This window comes from Amphibalanus amphitrite, unplaced genomic scaffold (genome assembly GCF_019059575.1).
Source record: "Amphibalanus amphitrite isolate SeventyFive unplaced genomic scaffold, NRLGWU_Aamphi_draft 001125F_arrow, whole genome shotgun sequence".
Classification (NCBI taxonomy): domain Eukaryota; kingdom Metazoa; phylum Arthropoda; class Thecostraca; order Balanomorpha; family Balanidae; genus Amphibalanus; species Amphibalanus amphitrite.
In genome coordinates, this window is record NW_024882619.1 from 191,780 (window position 1) to 212,147 (window position 20,368).

The window sequence follows — 20,368 nt, forward strand, 5'->3', positions numbered from 1 at the left end:
TAAGCACTTCATGTGTGTGTGTGTGTGTTTTTTTTTTTACAGACCTTTGGAAAAGCCTTTGTCAATTTTGAATACCTCGAACAAGAGTGCGGGTCAATTTTAGAGGCTCTCATATCAGCGTCGGTAAATCTGCGTGTTGTCAGTAAAACCCAGGCTAGTTTGAGAATCCGATATTTTCTATTTTAGGTACTCGTCGAGTAGTTTTTAATCCATAGCAGTTGCAGTCAAGCACTCAAACCCAATTCCTTCCCCAGGCGGTTTTTATTTCATAGGTAGGACTGTTTGTTTTATGCGTAATTATCTGAACAGGGCCGCCTGCCAACCCTCCTCGAGCGCCGGCTGGCGTCACTCGCGGCTCCACCTCACTATATACCTATCATACCCTCACTGGGGACAGCCGCTTGTAACTCCCGTGGTTCTTCCCGGGAGAGCGCCGTGACTCGTGCAGAATTGGCCGGCATTGTCCCCCGACGGCCGTGTCACTGCCAAAAGAAATACGCTCCGCCGGTAACGTAAATTAGCCGGCCCAAAAGACGCCGAGAAAGAAATGATGATACGCTTTTCCATGATGTTGTTTGGGGCCGCTTCCCAATGATGACCTGCGCGGCGCGGTTGTCTGTTCTTTTTCTTTTTTTATTTTAAGTTCAGAATAGAAAATGATTGACTGAATGTGATTATATCGATCAAGTTTTTTTCAATCACAGCCATATCCGGAGTCTTGCTGTTAGTATTCTATTAGTCCGTTAGCATATGAAAGCTTATTCAATTCCCCAGCCAAGCTATCGAATAGTTGAGCCTGAGGTAGAATTCCATTACCAGGTAAAGAAGTGCACTGTTGTTTTTCACAAACCCATTATCGCTAACAAAAGCCCACATTAACCAATGGATGTGCAGTGTACTCCCATTAGCGCTTATGGAAACAAACACACCGCGCCGATCTGATGGTACGGCTCTCGCGAGATTAAGCGGTAGGTTTTGCACTTTTACATTTCCGGATATATCTCAGAAACTAATCGATCTACGATGAAGCCATTTTACACGATCATGGCCGGCTTGTGAACCAACAAGTCGATCGCATCTTCAACACTTAAAAAGTTAAGACGACGAAGATATAGCCTGAAGTACCTACACTAAATTTTCTAGGTGCAAAACCTACCGCTAAAACCCGCGAGACTTGTACGTGGAGAGTAGGGTTGGCTCTCTTGGTCACCGGTGACTTCGGTTTGACTTCGATGGTTCTGAATTGAAGCTGAGTCTCGGTATCCTGCGTACTGAGAGTGGAGACCCCCTCATAGGTGAACGTGACTTTCGTTATCATCTTTTTTCGCTTTACATTACTATTTCGGCGCATCCGTTTTTTTTTTTTTTTTAGTTTCTGTTCTAGATCGAGTTAAAATGCTCCAGAAAACGTGTTTATCTCGTCAAATCGCAACACCAAATGGCACAACATTGGTATGTTTGCACGTACAGCTGGCCATTTTCCGTTGTTGGCATGCGTTGTTGAAAGGTCTACAGCAGTTCCTGTTTATAGTTTACAGTTTTTTATTGATGCGTCTCGTCTCTTCGTTTGCCAGGTTTTTTATTGTCCACGGCTGGAGACGAGCGTTTGGCGGCTTCTGTGGTTCCAAGCTTTCCATTACCGCTTTTATCGCGACCGGTTTCCGGTCGCTGTTAGTGCATTCAGCTTTTATCATTTATTATCGCTTTAGCCTTTCAGTTGCTGGGGTATTTAGCGTCGTGCGACTTAATTTCCTGGGCCAATAGTTACGGCAGGATTCGCCTATGATGGCATGGCTTCACAGACTTTGTGACACATCTTTCAGGAGATGTGATGCTATGCAAGTTTTGGACGTCCTTTTGTTATTGCTGAAAAGTACTTTTTTCTTAAAAAATGAAATAGTCACTCATAAAGCCAAAATACCTCACGAACATGGCAATTTTTTCTCGGGCACCCTTTTGAAGATACCATGCAGCTCGGTAAAAATAGGAACACCTGTTTACCAGTCCCCAGTAAGTTGTGGGCGAAGGTCATTTATTTTCCCCGTGAGTAGCCCTTGAAAGGCGCGGAATCGCCTCGGCAGCTGATGTGACCTCCAATCACCCACTGCATCATCAGTGGGCCCATCGATAGGTAATTTGTGATCCAACGGGACCCAGGGGGTGACGGCGTCGCGGCCGGGTCCGATCTGCACAAAAAGCCGCCACTCCATCTGCCCGGCGCGACGGCTGTTCCCCGTCGATAGCGTGGCGCCAGCAGTGCCTCCGGCAGCCGGCAGCCCCCTCCCAGGGGTAGGTACGGTTATCGGCCACGCCGCCGCCGCCCTGTGACAATAACGGCGCGCCGCGGGCTCTGGGTGCGCCACGTTCGCCGCCGCGGACCCTGGGTGCGCCCCGTCTGCCGCCGCCGCGCCGGCAACGCCCACGCCGAGGCGGAGAATATTGATGATGAATATCTGCGCGGCTCTCAGAGGTCCCGCCAGGAGGAAAAGGACAGGCTAGTTGTTGGCGATATTTCCGCTGTGTTGGAGATGTTTGCAGTGGAAGTTCAATGTTATTCAGACTACCAGTTTGTAAATCAAGAAGTTCATGTATATTTAGTGAGTTTGCTAAATGCAATTGATCGTTTTTTCCTCGAATATTTAGCACACATGATGTAACGCTCCTATAAAAAAATCGTTGAAGCAATATGGCTTTATCTTCTGAAATTCGTTAGAACACTTACGTTATTCGTTAGAACACTTGACCGTGTTATGCCACCGATTAAGACCAGCCATACCTCAAAGGAAAGAGAATAAACGGTAGTTTTGTATTTTCATGTGCCAATCAGGTGACCCCGTTGTGAGTCCCACAAGAACGAGCGCGAGAGAGCACGCTCTCCGCCGCCGTCAAGTTCTGATTTGCAACACTCCGGTGTCGCCATGCCCGTTTCTTCTCGGTTTCAGAGTAGTGTTTCCTGAAGCAGACCACGAACTGGCGTATTGCATTCCCCGAGGGTGCGCTAGCAGCAGAAAAGTTTCCTGGCCTTTAGGGCTGCTTTCACACATACGAGTATATTCGAAAATATAGCTTGACTACTCGAGCGCGCTAGGATACAGCCCATTTCCTTCCTTTGACATGACGCCGTATTATGGGGCTGTAGACAATATCAACCTGGCGCCAATCACATGCATCAGAACATTTGATTCATGTAGTTTATAAATGACCAAGTTTTATTTATTGCTATGCGTGCGCATGTGAGAAACACATGACCGAGATGGCTTCAAGACTTCTGGGACACCCTCTACGTCCAAATGTTGCGGCACTGAAGGTCAACCTCGGCGAAACGAGTGTTTGGAATAACATCTGATGCGGCGTTACGAGCTGCAACGGCTGTTTTACTATCTGGGCTTCATCACTGTTCGTTAGTCTCTAGAAAACCACATTTTGGGCGTCATTTGTAACTTGAAGTTGTGGCTACCGCTTAAGGTCAATATCTGGTATTCGTCATCGCTCTCGTCTTTTCTGCAAACCTCATCCGAGCCCTATGTTCCCAAAATAAAAAGTCGGCCGCCGGTTTAATGCGGAACAATCTGCCGGCTGAGCTGCCGGGCGACCCCGGCGCCGTATAATACGGTCCGGCGGCCGACGGGGCTATCAGAGGCCAGACGAACTCGGCATCGCTTATGACGGCGGCGCCAGACTCGGTCCGTCTGCCGTGGTGACCTGACAGCCGCCTGTCTCTGCTCTATTCACCAGTTGTCTGTCCTAGTCTCCCGTCCTCGGCATGTTTGTTCCTCGACATACCACATAAGGAAACCATGCTTTGTTTTGCAGCTATCCACTATTATGAATGTTGTTATGCGGGTGTATTTCATGTAAAAAAGAATCAAATAAACTGAGCTGAGCTGAAGGTCGGCCCGTCCGCCTTGGTGATGGTTAGCACCCCACGCGAGATCTGACCCGGCGGCCGTGTTGACTGCTGAGTGCTGAGTGGTGACCTTTGGACCTGACCCCGCTCCGACGCTGGGGTCGGTCCTCGGCCGACGCCGGCAGCAACCTTCGCCCGACGCCACACCGGCTTTCACTCACGTCGTGCCTGATTTCCCGTGAAATCTTTGGTCTAGACTAAACGCATCATATGTTGACTAAGTGATGTTCTGATGCCGCGACTCACAGCTAAAGCAGGTTAGTGGCTCATTTCAGCCATTTATCCACGGACTGCCTCTGTGCGCTCTGTGGCGCCGGCGGCGGTGATAATGTGTTTGGTCGCCGGTGGGTCGGGTCACGTCTGGTTTGTTTTCGGTCGTCGGCAGTGACGCGTCGGTGCGGCGAGGCGCAACAGATACCCCTCTCCTTCCCCCGCCCCGCTGATGGCTGGTGTTTACCGAGCACGGCTCGCCAGGGAGGGGAGGGGGAGCCTGGCGGCAATGGTGGATCCCGCGTGATGGCGCGACGCTCTCTGATGCCATTGTTCGGATCGTTTGATGTTTACAATGTTGTAAGCTTTACAGGGCTGCGGTCTCTCTCTCTCTCTCTCTCTCTCTCTCTCTCTCTCTCTCTCTCTCTCTCTCTCTCTCTCTCTCTCTCTCTCTCTCCCTGGCTCTCCCTGACTCCCGTTTTACGTAACTTCGATCAGCCCTGGCGTCGTTCGAGCATGCGTTAAAGGAGCGAGATCTGTCTGTAGAAAGATGGATGACACGATTCTCTCGGCTGGCGTCGCGAATAGAATCGAACCAATTTAGCACGCGCCTTATCGGAACTTGGGCGCTAAGACGAGCATTTAACAACGTATTCGAGTGGTCTAATGTGCCTCTGTGTGGATTTCGCGAGGTCTTCTCCATTGGCGTTAAAGAGGCGGGATTTACTATGTGGCCCTCATTCGCCGTAGCTCATCTCGACGGGTCGTATTTCGCGGGCTGTGCGGCATCAGGGACTGAGGGTATTTTCAGCGGCCGCCTGCATAGACATGCCACGCTGAGCCGGCGGGGCGGTAAATGCGCTACAAGTGTCTAATCACTGCGCTGCCGGGCGCGGCCGGGCCACATTTGTCGCCGCGCTCGGCGCCGTATGAAGCCGGCTGGTGGCTGGAAGCTGCCAGCACAGACGGCGGCCAAGTTGGGCTGAGTGACGGCGCAGTGGCGCCAAAGTCTCGCCGCACCGCCCTATGCCGCCTAAAGGACCGCGCCGGCCGCCGCAGGGCGATTTCACGACAAAATGAAACGGCGCCGGCCGCGTTGCGCCTTTGAAGTGGCGCGCATTACGGGCGCAGAATGGGGCTGGGAGTCGCGCGATAGAAGGCCTCTGAGAAATGACTGCGATGCATTGAAGGCGTTTAACTGGGGTGGCGGTGGTGGCACGCGGATATTGGCTGCCGGAGGGGATTCACCCCCCCCCTCAATCTCCCCCTCCTCCCTTCCCCTGATCCATCCCCAGAGGTGGATGCGCTTGATAGATAAGACGCAGTAGAACTCGCTCCCCTGCTGTTGGTATTGGTTCCGTGCATCGAATAGGAGAAAGGAGGCGTTGGTGAAACCCATCCATGTTTTGGTTTTTAACTTTGTTTAGGCTTTGTCCGTTGTTTAGGCTGGTTCAACTTCAGTGTTTTAAGTAGGCTCGCTTGAATAATTCCTCTTTCGATATGCTGTCTTAGTTTTCATTTGTGGTCCTTTTGATGTCTTCTTCAATTTTTCGGGTTGATTTGTTTGGTTTTCTATTAGTTTGTTTGACCGAAATCTAGGCTCAATCTACTTACGTGTTTGTCGTACTTGCGCAACACGAAAGATCCGTCTTCCTGGAGCCCGCAACAGTCAATTTCCTTCATTCATAAAAAGTAATTTCCAGCTCTGCAAACATACCTCACGACGAGTCAGTGCTGCATTCTTTGAACCATAAATCAGTCTCTGAGTAGCTAAACACTAGAGCCACCACATTCGACTGAGGCATGAAATATGCATTGTTCTGGAGTGCTGAATTTTCCTAAGCCATTCAGCGTTAGCTCGCCGCAGGCGGAGGCGCCAATCCTGGCCAATAGATACTGTCGGTGGAGTACAGTCTTGGAGCCACTAATTCGCATGAATATTCATGCCGGGAGAATGGCTCCAATTCCTTTCACATTAACGGACTGAAGCTAAAAGCAATGCATACTGCATGAGAGGTCTGCTTTCCATTTAAATGCAGCGCCCACAGTAATTGGTAAAACTCAAATGGGAAAGTTTTTATTCTGCTCCATTTTGTTTTCCATACTTGTATGGTAAGAATAAGCAAAAAAAAAGGGGGTTGTGGTACTGATCTGAAGCATCACAGAAAAGAAGATAGGCGTTAGGTACTACAATCGACTTATCCAGCGCATAAATGGTGATTGCATTGCATAAGTGATTATCTTCGCTACCTCCCATATTCCCTCACGCACGGTCTGCTCAGCCCCATCGGTTCTACCCGCCCCTCCCTCACCGTCCCAGCGTCCAGCCGCCCCCGACAGAGTGGGTCAGGCGCCAGTGTGCCGCTCTGTCCCGCCAGGTCAGCCCGCCAGGTCAGCCCGGCTCCCGTCAGCGCTCAGTGAGTTAGTGGCGCCGGCTCTAACGCCGCTCCATTGATTGGGCGGCCGGTGCCGTCCATCACTAGTTTGTTAATTACACTATCGTGTGAGGATATCACGCCGCGCCTACCGGTCGTGGAAATGAAGTCCCGCTGACTTTGTAAGGCTGATGTGGACGTCTATGCAGGGTTGGACAGTTCAGGGAGATTAATTTGAGCGATCTGATCAGTGTTTTCATGGGATTAGGTAAAACTTGGTTCGTTGGCATTAGCTCTGCAATTTGCGAGAATGAACTGGCAGTCTATTTCCATAGTCTTTGTCTGCCGGATTTTAGGAAAGGTACCATGAGCGTACTGTTTTGTGCTTTAAGTTTGGTTTGTGGCCGGATTCTTTTATAGCATTTTCCTCAGAGTCTGTGAGCGAGCCAGAGCTCCCGACCACGCCGTATTTCGTCCAATTGTCGGACGCCCAATGGAACGAATCACGCTCGTTTCTGCAGGGCCTGACCGTGTGCTGAAACATTTACTAAGTTTGGAGATGACTTCTCACTAAGTTATATGATCATGAGTTGACTGGTGGGGGTCATCTGGCTGTCATATACACATTTCCAAAACCCACACCACCCTATACAATGCGCTGCAAGATTAGACAGTTGTTGTCTCAGATCATATTGATCGATGTCTCATCCGTGAGAGCCCACTATCCATCCCCCCCCCCTGAAACAGCTGACCTGAACCCCGTGATCTGACTTTCCCCCCCTTTCTGCCGACAGGAGCCTGGTACCACTTCAACGACAGTACAGTGCGCCGAGCAGAGGAGGAACAGGTAGCCAAGTGCAAGGCCTACATCCTGTTCTACATCCGCCGCGAGCTGAAACTGCCGCAGCTGTGACCACTTGGTGGGGTGCTCTAGGGCGAGGGCCGGCCGCGGGCTGAGGGTTGTGACTAGCTCCTAACGGGGACCTACGTACTGGACAGACAGACGCGTGCAGCTGGGTGGGCAGCGGGAGAGAGAGAGAGAGAGAGGGGGGGGTGGGAAAGAGTGAGGATGACGTGTTGTCGCTCTGTCCGTGTCCTTTTTTATCGGCGGGCCATTTCGGTTCTGCTTACTATATAGCTGATAGTGCGCGTCTCATCTTTTACATTGGATTTACCCTGACGAGGCGTTTGGATTATGTCATTCGGACTGGCCTGTGAGAAAGAGTGAAAGGAGTGGAGGGACGCCGACGGACAGAGGGATAGATTGGTGATGCATTCTGCTCATTTGCTACTTCTGGTTTACTCAAACTCAGGTAGTGAATATATGGCCATGAAAGGCATCGCAGTGTGTGTCTGTGAGCGTGTTTGTTGTACTGGGAAAATGTGAAAGTGACGCGTGCTCAGGTAAGATGGCGTCATTAATTTTTCATCAGTCACTCAAGTGGCATTCTAATGTCCAGCCATGTTAAAGTCGATAGGTATTCAATGATCCTGTACTTATATATTCCCAAACTATCTACGTAGGTGATTCGCATTTCGCGGTATTCGCTTAAGAAAGACGTATTTCGAATTATCTCATCTGCATGACCTGACGGTTTAGGATATCTACATTCAGATACAGATACAGATGTCTGTATGCTCCCCGGACTAGGCGAAGAAGAAATGTTAGATTTTGCCACTGAGAATATCAGCTCCAAACATCTCCGTCACGGTCACACACGTCACATACAGGAAAGTGGATACTCCAAGTGTCAGACACACTAACGATGCTCTCCCTGCCCTCCTGTTCGTAATGTGATGCTATTCCGCTGGGATGGGCTCTGCCGAGCTCCGGGGGGGGGGGGAGGGACCGTACGGTCACGTGATCGGACGATCACGGCAACCCTGATCGGTCGGTAGGTAAGCGCAGACCTTAGCCGGTATCACCCGTGGACCCAGTGTCCTAGTTGACGTCACGGTAAAGTTTCAAGTCACATCCGCCACGACAGTGCAATATTAAACTGAAAACTTTTGCAGCTCAACAGCGTTCTGACAGTTCACATTAAGTGCTCATAAACTGAGGGCTGTTCGGGTCCCTGCAGCATAGATCTGTGCTGCGTGCGTCATACTTGGGTGACGTCAACCGCCTGGCTCCGCCCACTCTCCGCCGGCACGCCGCGGCCGAGCGTCGCTGCAGCATATTTCAAACGCGGCGAACCGTTGCGCGGGTTGACTGGTGATTGTCGCTCACATAACGTTTAAATTGCGTTCAAATGTGGTTAATAGCAATGTGCCACCGAAAAGAGTGATAATGATACCCAAAAAACAGCATACAAACCGCTTACAATAAGAAATATCGGACGGTAAACTTTAATCCGCGCCACTTTCGCCTCCTGCAGCACCGAATTTCGTGCTGCAGGAAAACGAAGTATGCTTCAGTAGGTGACGTCACACAGGCGGTGACGCAGTGGTGTGGGCGGGACTAACGGGCGACGAAGTCCCCACTGCGCATGCGTGCTGCAGCATATTTCATTTTTGCTGCGCAGCCGAACAGCCCTCTGCTTCTGAGAACCATAGGTGGAGAATTGTGCCGAACTGTGGGTGCTCCGGCGCAGCAAATCCGCCGCCTCCCTAGCGGTGACCCTGACCTCCACAGTCTGTTGCGGCTCCAAAGCCAAGCCGGCGTGGAATTGGGTGAGCTCGAGCACCCACAGTCCAGCACAATTATCTACCTATGCTGAGAACAATGCATCGAGGACTTCACATGGAGTTGGAGTAATATTATGATTTACTACGTGTCTGTGTAATAACGATGTCTAAGACTTCTCAGGATAAAATTTGACGCGGATTGAAATCTGCATTTTTTATTATGTTCTTAGAGACCGACGTCACTCAGATCTCGAGGTGGACGTATCACGGAGCTCCCTCGCTCGCTGTGTCGCGCTGCCGGTGCGCCGGGCGGGACATGGCCTGCATACTGCATAGGTAGACTGTACCGCAGCGCTCGGCTGTGCTGCGGTACAGCCGGCTGGTCAGGCGGCGTACAATAGCCACACGCTATGGAGCCCATGGGCGCTGGGGCTCGGCCGCGCAGTGGTGACGGGGGCATTCCACAACGGTCTCAGCTTTTAGAATGCGGGCTTACTATCTTATCTTAAGAGTTGGATTCGTGTGGTTCTTCGTCTTCTTTCCTATTGTGTTGGTTTTTCTGACTAGTTTTCACACGTCCCAAAATTCACATTCCCAAGCTAGTTTATGAGCTTATATTTCTTATTCACGCATACAGCAGAGATCATCTCTGTCAAGCTGTCGTTCTTTACAAGCAAACTTTTTATTCCAGCTATGAAGCCCGCCAGTTTTAGCGATTTCCGCGAACACTGACTCACTGGGCGGAATTGGCTGCCATTTCAGCGAATGTCACTGTCAGCTCACGAGTCACGGGCGTTGAGTTCAGAGACTGCAGCCACACTGCCGAACACGGGGAAAATGTCCTCTTGTAATAGTCCCAGATTAGAGGCAAGTTCCGCTGTAGCACCACTCGAGAACTTGCCAAAGTGTGCCAGCTAACTGATAAGATATAATCTGGCTGTTGTTTGAGGTCGTGAGAATGATAATGTTATTGATCCTAACCTACGAGTATCAGCACGATGTCCGCCAAATTTATCTTTTTTCGCGTTTCATCGTGCTGAATTTTAGCTAACCCTATATGCCTGCATGCTACCCAAGTTTTCCTGCCATCGCAAATCTGTGCTGAACAATCGTGATTGATTTGAAGTTTTGTCAAGCGTTGAATGAAGTCCGCTGCAGAGGAGCAGACTCTGGTGAATGCCAAGAAGTTTTCTGTTTGTGCCTGCTGATTTGCAGAAAACTGTTGACCTCTGTTGGTATTCAACGACGGAAAGTAAAAGAAAACACACACACACACACACACACACACACACACACACACACACACACACACACACACACACACACACACACACACACACGGGCGCGCTCGCGCACATACGCATTACGCAACACACGAGACACACTCATAATGCATCACTGTTATTTGTGAGTTCAACAGTTTCTTGCTTGACAAAAAAAAAAACGCATGCTGCCAAAAATACAAAATAACGAATGAAAGATAAAAGGTAATTTAACAAATACCTATTAATTGCTGTAGGTACGCAGCGTATCAGGCATTAATCATTTCTGTCACTTAATTGGTTCCGTATTGTTCCGACTATATTTTCATAAGCATGACTATGTCTCTTGAAGTCAAAACGGACAGACGTCACGGACAGACAGACAGACAACTGGATCATATTCACGGCTGCGATCCTGTATGTGAGGCATTTACAGATGATCATTGGCACGTTATATACTCTATCGTGACGTGAACGACACGAACCGCAAAAATCGCTTAGCGCCGTCCGTTCGTTGAAAACTTATGCAGCTGTCATGTGAGGAGACTTCTAGGAGCAATAAGGCAGGAGGCTTTATTAAGCTCTGCGGTTTGATTGTGGTGCGTCGATACCACCCTTATTGGTTGATTTATATAATGTAAAAAAGTGGGAAAATTCGTTGAAAGAGATCGCTGCACCAATTTGATGAAAAACTACGCGTGTCTATAGTTTCTTTTATATAATAACAGTTTTCGCTAATAATGCCTCTACGTAATTCAATGTTCGTATTTTGTTGTCCTGGCTTTGCGTGTGTAGTTCGTCAGTAAATGACACGCAAAGCGGGCATTGAAATTTTAAACTCATGAATATTGTTTATCCCGCGCCCTGATGGGGGGGCCATTTTGCCCCCCCCCCCTGTGGTTTTTCTTCAATAGCGAGAAAACGGCGGGGCGCAGCGCCGCCAAATTTTGGGTACCTTACCGGGCATCAATTTGACACCTTCACACAAAATTTCAAGTCACAGGTCACCTCAGGTCAGGAGTTATTGAGGTCAAACTGAGGTCATGTTCGAGCAAAAATGAGCAAAAAACATGACATCTTGAAACGCTCGCCAATTCTACAGTTAACAAGCAATTTTAAAGTTCTTTATGTGGCTGTGTAGAGAAAAGACGGCGCTACAAAACTGCTATCTCGGATTTTCGAAATTTTGGGATTTTGACCCCGAAAAATCAAAACATTGATTTTTTTAGAAAAACTCAAAAAATTTCCAATTTTTTTTTTCGAATTTCGAAAAAAAACCGGAATATATGTGATAGTCCCTACGCTCTTCGATATACATACCAAATTTTAGATCGATACCTCTTTTTTTGGCCAAGTTATAGCAAAAAAACTTAAAAATTGATGACGTCAAATTTTTGAACTCAATTTTTAGCAATTCTAGACCTCGTAGCGCAAAACGGAGACCACCATTGAACTCCCCGTGACGAGTTGCATCGAATCGATACCCATTTTATGCAAAAATATCAACTTTGAAATTTGACCTAATTTGACCTGACCTTGACCTGACCTTGACCAAAACGTGACCTAAGCTGGCCCTAAAGTCTGTCTGACCCACATAATCGCATTTGTCATGTAAAATGGACCATAAAACATGTATCACACGACACTTTCATATTGTGACCCCCCAGTGACCTGACCTCTGTGACCTGACCTGGTATCAGTGACCTCAAATAGCAAAATATGTGTTTGAAGAACATTTCTCCACCGATGATTTTCAATGAAATGCATTTTACTCGATTTTACAACGCATTTCTTGAAATGCCTGTAAACGGTGAAAATTCGACCTTTGACCTGACCTGTGACGTCATCGGTTTGACCGAGGTCAATGAAATTGGGTCACAAGGTAGTTCCCCGTTGGGGCTATCCAACACCGTTTACCGCTTGTCGCTATGTTGCGTGGTTCTCGAGATCTGAGGGGGGGGGCCAAAATGCCCCCCCCCCCCCATCATACCGCGTTGCTCGGCAGACCCCATCTGGGCGCGGGTTATAGTTATTCTCACTGTTAAATAATTGCAGTATCCCAACCCGGAATGATGTGGGACGCCTTTTGCCGTCACGCTCCAGCTAATGATGGGCGCGCAAGGTCAGCGTTGATCCTTCAATTTGTTTCCCCTGAATAAACTAGGTTGAACTCAAGTGATGCGTTTTTAGTGATGAATTGTAGGAGTTGCAGTGGGCCATTCTGGCACCCGCTTTTCGATCTCGGCGGCCGGGAGCGTACTGGCGGCCGGCGCCCCCGGGCGAGGGCGCAACTGGGGCGGCGCGGGGAGTGCTCTGTTTCCGGCGGGGGACTCGGATGGTCACGGTTGTGTTGGACGGACGTCCAGCTCGAGCTGTCTACTGATCGTGAGATTGTGATGTTGTTCAAGTGCTCGTGAGATGATGCCGCTGCTCACAATACAGCAAAGCCAACACAATATTTGTTTTGCACCACTGTCTACACAATAATCGTAATGTAACAGCAGTTATATCACAATATGATGTTTGTCGCTGCAGTAAATGATAAATATTAAACATGCCTAGCCCCTGTAAATGCAATACATAAGCTAAACAAGATGAATTATAAAAGTAATAATCGGCGTGGAACGGGTGCCTTTCACTGTTCTCGGAAAAAAGTATATCATTAAGTTTTGTGTCTAATGCTTCCTGGCAGTCCTTGTAGATATACGATCCAGCATAAGCTTCAACGGGAATCCCCAGACCCACATCTTGCATAGCACCAGATTAAGTAATCACGTCCGTTTATTTGAATACCGTACTCAGCTCCGCACTCCTTTTGATCTGCTACATGGGAATTATGGTGCCTTTTCAAGGTGCTCCAAGAAGAGAGGATAAGAGGGAAATTTATTTTCTCCTGCCAGCAACCTGGTGTTGCGATGGTAAAATCGCAACGACGCCTTTCCGCACAGTCAATACCGGATGCTACAAGACATTGTAAAGTGAGTTTAACCAAAAAAATATGCTGCCATGTTCCGTGTAATGCCTGCTTCTTTGTTGCAAATGAATTTGAATTGATTGCTGTTAAGTTTTTTTCTTCAAAATGTTATGGGCCCGAAATAAATTATAACGATATCGCAATCGCGAAAAAAAAATATAGTACCTATGCCTACCGTGATTCGTCACCAGTACGAGTAGGTATTTTTTATTTAGGCCACCAGTAAATGGCTAATATAAGGTTTGTCAGGAGAGAGAGAGAGAGAGAGAGAGAGAGAGAGAGAGAGAGAGAGAGAGAGAGAGAGAGAGAGAGAGAGAGAGAGAGAGAGAGAGAGAGAGAGAGAGAGAGAGGGAGAGAGAGAGTCTCCCGGAACTGCGTTCTCAGGGGAACTGCCTGACAGCCAGGCCCGCCCGCGTAGCCACCGTTGGCTGATTCTCGAATAGAGAGACTCCATAGTCTTAATCCTCTCTAGGCGTCGGGAGATGTAGCAGAACAGTGATCGTTGGCTGATGCTGGGATCAGAATGATCAGACACGAACAATAAAATATTTATTTGTCCTAGTAATGCGTGATTAATGGGACGTGAAAGGAGGCTCAAAAGGTTTTGCGAAGCATACTGCAGCTCTATATCAATAAACGGCTGAGAATAAAGGATAGGTATGTTACATAAATGCTTTAGCGTCCACAATATGCTTTATTCTATTCACTATCATTTAGCAAGGCGATATCTGGATACCAGCAGCGTCCTTTCGTGATATCGTGCTGTCGTTGTTATACCTCTGGTCATGGGCGTAGGAACGGCTGGAACATTGTGGGTGCATGGGTGCAGAAATCCAGCCATGGCCGGTGAAGCGGGAAGGAGGGGGGGGGGGGTAGGGAGCGACACCCGAGCGAAGGCTCGTTACGAGCTTTGAGGGTGCCATGTCGAAAAGGTACCGACCGATAAGTGCATTTGGAAGCATTAACCCTCGCATGTGTAGGGGGTCGGATGGACCCTCGGCCCCCCATGTTTTTTTTTTTTCGCAAATAACTCGCGCTAAAAGCGGCCGATCGCGACGAAACTTGAAATACCCTCGAGTTGATCAGTTTTACACCTACTCTGAAAATTTCATGATCCTGACCCAAAAGACCTTTGACCTGTGACCTGATTCTCGAGACCATGTTCGGCCGGAATCGCGATTTGGCGTATGTCAGCTCACATCCTATCCGCGCGTTTCCAGTCTTTTTTTGTGACTGTAGACGTCCAAACATGTGAAATGATGTTCGTCCCATGCATCATGGTGGGTGTGCCGTGTGAAGGTCACCTGAAGGTCAGGTCAGGTCATTGACCTTTGATGACCTCGGTTCACTTTTTCGACTTTTACATGTTTCTAGGGTAGTTTTTTCGGGCTGATTTCGAATTTAGCAGCATCCGTTTGAACGTTTACGAAGTAGTTTTAGTGCCTTCGTAAGATGCTACGACGCCGTCAGTGGTAGTTGACACCTACTATGGATAGCCGGTAGGACGCCTAATGGTTGACCTGACTTGACCTGACCCGATCTGGCCTAAATGCATGAAGAAATCATCTGTGATCAAAACTAACATGATATTCGTGATCAGCACCCCGAAAAAAACCGATAACAGCTTCACTTTACGCAGTTCTAGCAGGTCCCGATTTTCCAGACTTTTGGAACAGTGACCTAACCTGGAAGGTCAACCAATGACCTAGGACCTTAAAATTGGGTATCATCGGCCTCCTCTCGTCACGGGCAACACCCTCGCTTTTTCCGCGAAGCTCTAGCTCGATCAGGGGCCGAACGGCAGGGGGGTCCAACCGACCCCCTTCCCCCTACACATTAGAAGCTGGAAAACGCCGCACATATGCGAGGGTTAATATTGTCGATATTGAGTATCGCAAAAAGTAAAAGCGGCCAGCTTAGCCATTTTCGAAGATATCGGGCTAAAAATTTTGACAGTGGGTCATCGGTTCGGTATATGTTCAATCACATGCTCCATTTCCCTTTTTCTTCAGCACAAATGTAAGTTTTGAAGACAATCACAATAGCAAATGCTTCAAAAGATGGACAGTGGGCAACATATCCTGAATTTGTCGTGCTGCGTGGGAAGTAGTGTTGATGAGAAAAGGGTTTTTTGGTTCAGATTGTTGTGGGTGCAGAATACATTGTCTGCACCCACTGGAGAAATATTGTGGGTGCAGCTGCACCCTTGCACCCATGGTTCCTACGCTTATGCCTCTGGTTGAAGCGCACAGGTAGGTCAGCAGAGGGCTGACGCTCACACGCTAATGAGGTGGGATAGTTAGTCTAGCTTCAGCGCAGGGTATGCCACAACTGGCTAATGATCGTACATATCATCCCATAGAGTACCTACACATTTTGTCGATCCATCGCCCATGCGCTTGTTTGTTTGTTGATAGGCCTGAGTGCTTGGAGGTCTTAGTAACTTCCAAAGAAGCTCTGTTTATGGAATGTGATTGACCATTAGCGTAATGAGCGCACATTTGACAGCAATAAGGAGCTGTGAGTATCGCGTTCTGTGATAAGCAGGATCTCATACGGCGGAGAGCTAAGTACAGTTGGCTGGGCAAAGCTTGGAGCACAGCTTACATAAGTTCGATCAATAAAGGCTTTTCTTATAGCTCAGTTGGTAGAGTATCGGACTCAGTGTGGTAAGAGCCTTGGATTTAGATCCGTGTGGTGGTAAGAGGCGCTTGACGGTATGGTATGTGTGCGCTTGCTCAGCTGTATTGTTAGAATTAGCCACATTATCGGGCAGTGAGGGGATAACACGTGTTTTCTGATTTAGAGTGCAACGAACTTTGGCTCAAAGTTTTTACCCATTGCCCATAACCTGTGACAAAAGTGAGAATAGTGGTTGATAAGTGTTATCGTTATTTTAATGAAGTTTATAAATGTCATCGTCAGCTGGAAGGCCCCATGTACCTGAACACAAATCATAACACACCATAAAATTATTTCAACTGTAAACTGTAAAACGGTTACGGAAGCATCCGACCATGCCTGAAACGTGCCAACTCAGATGTCTCAATCGCACTGAACTGGATTTGGATTCCTGCTTGTTTCTGCTTGCGTATGATCCGAATCATTATGTCCCCTGCGTGCCTATGTAAGCATACATCTGTCTGTCCCCAGACTTCCCAGCGTGCCTAGCCTAACGGGCCCCGTCCATTTCGTGCCTACCCGGATCCCGCACCTGTCTCAATCGCGCCTACACAGATCACCCCTGTCCCATGACTCGGATCCGTGGCGATCTCTGCTCCGGATCCCCGCGGTCACGGATCCGGATCCCCGCGATCACTGATCCGGATCCCGGAGGTCACTGACGCGGATCTCTACATGTAATTGACTCGGATCGCCGGTTTGGGCGGTGCAGACAGCGGCAGTATCACGTTTCCCGCGACGGATGTCCATCGGTATTCCCGTGTCAGATCGCCACTGAAGTCGTTACCAAGGATCTGACGGCGCGATTATTTATCGTCATGGCAGCGGTACTTACAACAAAGCTCTCTTGTCATGTGATACAGCGATCGTCATTGATCGTTCAGGGAGCTCGGCAATCAGCATCCAAACTGCGAAGATTAGTCGTTTGCCGACACTCTCATCCTCATAAAAAAATGTCAGTAAGTTGACATATACGTCGTCCACTCCAGAAGTTTTGAGACTGGCCTCGTAAAATCCATGTGAACAGTGCTAGATACTTGTTGTTCTCACAGGTCCTTACCACAGTTGTTATAAACGTACTTGCGTAATTTTGTTTTTCTACGTTGCAAAAGACAGCAACGGCGTCACCCTGAACATGGCAAGTCGCACGCGGCTTGTCACAGTGACCAGTGTAGAGCACAGTCAGGTTGTTCATGTGAAGACAACTTGGAGGGTCGCTGTGCAATAAAATTTTGGGATTAGCTTGGCAAAAATGCCCGAGAAACATAGCAAATTGGCTCTCAAGTGACTTGAGACGAAAGCTGGATGTATTTTTACCATCATGAGACCAAGAGACAAAAGGTCCAATGAAAACACACTGACTCCTTCAGACCCAATAAAGACAGACAGCGCAGGTCCCCTGGGAAGCTCAAATTAATCCCTTACTTAGAACAAAAAGGCAAAAACTTCATAACCTGGGTCCCCTACACGGCCAGATTGTCAACAAGGAATGATTCGTGAAGGTTCTGAGGGAATTGAGAAAGAGATTTCGCCGCAAAAGGTCGGAACTCTTCAACTCTGGCCAGGGGCTCCTGCACCAGGACAGCGCACACACCCACAAGTCCACCATGGAGACGAACTATCTGACACAGATGTGCGTCAAAACCGTCCGTATCCCTTCCCACAGTCCTGATCTGGCCCCCTGGCTTCCGGATGTTCCCCAGACTGACAGGGAAGCTCAGGGGCCGTCTTTCGGAGGATGTGGAGGAGATGAGTGAGGCTGTGACAGAGGCCCTGGGCACCTTCACTTTGAAGGCCTATCAGCAGGCCTTCAGGCAGTGACAGGAGCGCTAAAGCAGGTGCATTGGACTCGGGAAGTTCCATTTCGAGAGTCATACAAGTTTCATGCTTCTCTGAAACAGACAACTGTCTCTACTGAAAAAGTCTCAAAACTTCTGGAGTGCACCACGTATGTTGTCGATTTTCAGCAGGTTTTGCCGCTTCGTTTCAACAACGAAAACTGACAAATACTGACACAAATACTGACAAATACTGACACAGAGAAACACTTCCTGACTCTAAAACTGACAAAACTTACTGACAATGATTGACATTGACATCACCGCTGTATGATATGGACACTGACGCAAAAGATAGCCCCATCGGTCCTGTGACTGTGCACGCAGTATAGACTGCGGAATAATCACCTCTATTCCGCGGAAGCTTTGTGCCGTATCAGGTGCACCAGCTCTCGATACAGGGGAGCATTGCCCCCGCTGGCGTCTGAGCTGGTGGTCTAGTTCGCGACTCTGGCAGAACTCCATGCAATGTTTGAGCATTTTTTGGTCCAAAAGTGTCACAAGTATTGCTCCAGTAATAGGAAAACTACATCTACGATTCTACAGTACAGTCCCAGCTTCCAAGAAAACGTTTAAGTAATTTTCAGAATCAGACTCAGTCTTGTGACGTGACCTTTGAAGAAAGACGGCCGTGCCGTGTGTTGAAAACAGCTTGGAAACGGCAAAGTCTGCTCTCCTGATCCATTGAACTTGCCTTTCCGCCGTGGAAAGTCCGTTTCTCCCGCAGTGCAAACGCGTACTAGATACAATCGGCAAGATTAACGGCCCGAATTGATTGCGTGCATGACTCTGTGTCACGCACGGCGAACGCATAGCCCGGTGATGAACATTTCATGCCCAATTGGTGCCTGATTGAATATCGGTATCCGTAGACGTCACCCACTGTTTCGGTTTCTTGGGGAATATCTCATTGACCAGGTATATTTGGGCAGTTCTGAAGAGAATGTCACAATCACTTGCAAATTACCTTCAGCTCGAGAAGCAAGAAGCGTCTTCTGATTTGGCATGGTTGGACTATGACGGTTTTTATACCCGACCAGGATATGAAAGTACCTACCACATGGGTTTTTACATTTACTGGAAGTGATATAAGCTTCTAGATATATACTGAGTACAAAAAACATACAGCTCATGGGTGGACGCGTTTCGTCAGAGACTTTTCAACACCCGAATATCTTGAGACAAAACAATACGAACACACAAGAACAAAGCTAGCAAGCACAGTTTCATACCTGTTGTAATATCGCGTGTACGTATTACATATAAGCTTCTAGCTTCAATATTAGCCCACGAGCCGCTGGGGGGGGGGGGGTATAAAGTTGCCCCCTTACGTTTTGCGGAATATCTCCGAAACTTGATAAGCTACGAACGTGAAACTTGGCATAGCTTCAAATGAATACCTGGACAATGTTGAGCAAAGTTTGGTGGTTGTGGTGCGTAAGATGACGTCACAGTGATGTCATAAAATTGTGTCGTTTTCCGAAATGGACCGTTTCCGATATCGCTGAGCATCCAACTCAACTGTAAATGAACCAGACAGCACCTGCTGTCATACTAAAACATCTAAAAACATCTAAGTACACTTCTAACTAGTTCCTGACCACTAATCGGTCCTTTATATTCGGTCTCATATCGGATATATCGTGAGGAAACTGACAGTCGCAAACCTATAAGTTGACTTCTGACGTCACTGTGACGCCATTTCAAATTGGGATCGACACCAAATTTGAACACAACCTCGGCTAGGTATTCAGAAAGATGTGTGCAAAGTTTCGCTCCTCTATCTCTTTGCGTTGCGACGGTATCGTCGTAGAAGTAACCCGCGACCTGGTGGGGAGGGGGCTATTTTTTGCCCCCCCCTCCAGACTTTTCGATATATCTCCAGAACCGCTGCGCCGATCGTCACCAAACTTTCAGTACCCTCCCGGACACCAATTTTACACATTGTGACCAAAAATTTTTTCCAAAGGCTATGATAGGTTGGCCGGAAATGACGTCAGAGTGACGTCATGTTCTGCCGTTTTCGGCCCAAAAAAGGGTTTCGCGGGAAGAGCTGTCAGGCCTAGAGCTTTGCAAATACAGAAAAATGATTAAGACATAAAAGCTGTAGAATTGACAGGGCTACAAAACTGCTATCTCGGATTTTTAAAATTTTTAAATTTTGAACCCAAAAATCAAAAAATAGATTTTTTGAATATAATAGCCAAAAAATCCAAAAAGTTTTTTGAATTTCGCAAAAAACGGAATATATGTGATAGTCCATACCGCCTTCTATCCACATACCAAATTTGAGAATGATACCTCTTTTTTTGGCGAAGTTATAGCGAAAAAAACTGTTCAAAATTGATGACGTCAAATTTTCAAACTCAATTTTTAGCAATTCTAGACCTCGTAGCGCAAAACAAAGACCACCATTAGACTCCCCGTGACAAGCTGCATCGAATCAATACCCATTTTATGCAAAACTATCAACTTTAAAATTTGACCTTTTT

The 20,368-nt window shown here is 48.0% G+C and overlaps 1 protein-coding gene across 8 annotated transcripts in view; it reads left to right on the forward strand.

Moving 5' to 3' along the window:
- LOC122370353 (ubiquitin carboxyl-terminal hydrolase 3-like) overlaps positions 1 to 7,832 on the forward strand; it is a 73,862-nt gene extending 66,030 nt beyond the window's left edge. For all 8 annotated transcript variants that reach the window (XM_043345867.1, XM_043345873.1, XM_043345870.1 and 5 more), the window contains exon 12: positions 7,287 to 7,832. In XM_043345867.1, the coding sequence (XP_043201802.1) occupies positions 7,287 to 7,405 (119 nt within the window). In that variant the 3' untranslated portion in view covers positions 7,406 to 7,832. The remainder of the gene's footprint in view (positions 1 to 7,286) is intronic.
- Positions 7,833 to 20,368: the final 12,536 nt, after the last annotated feature.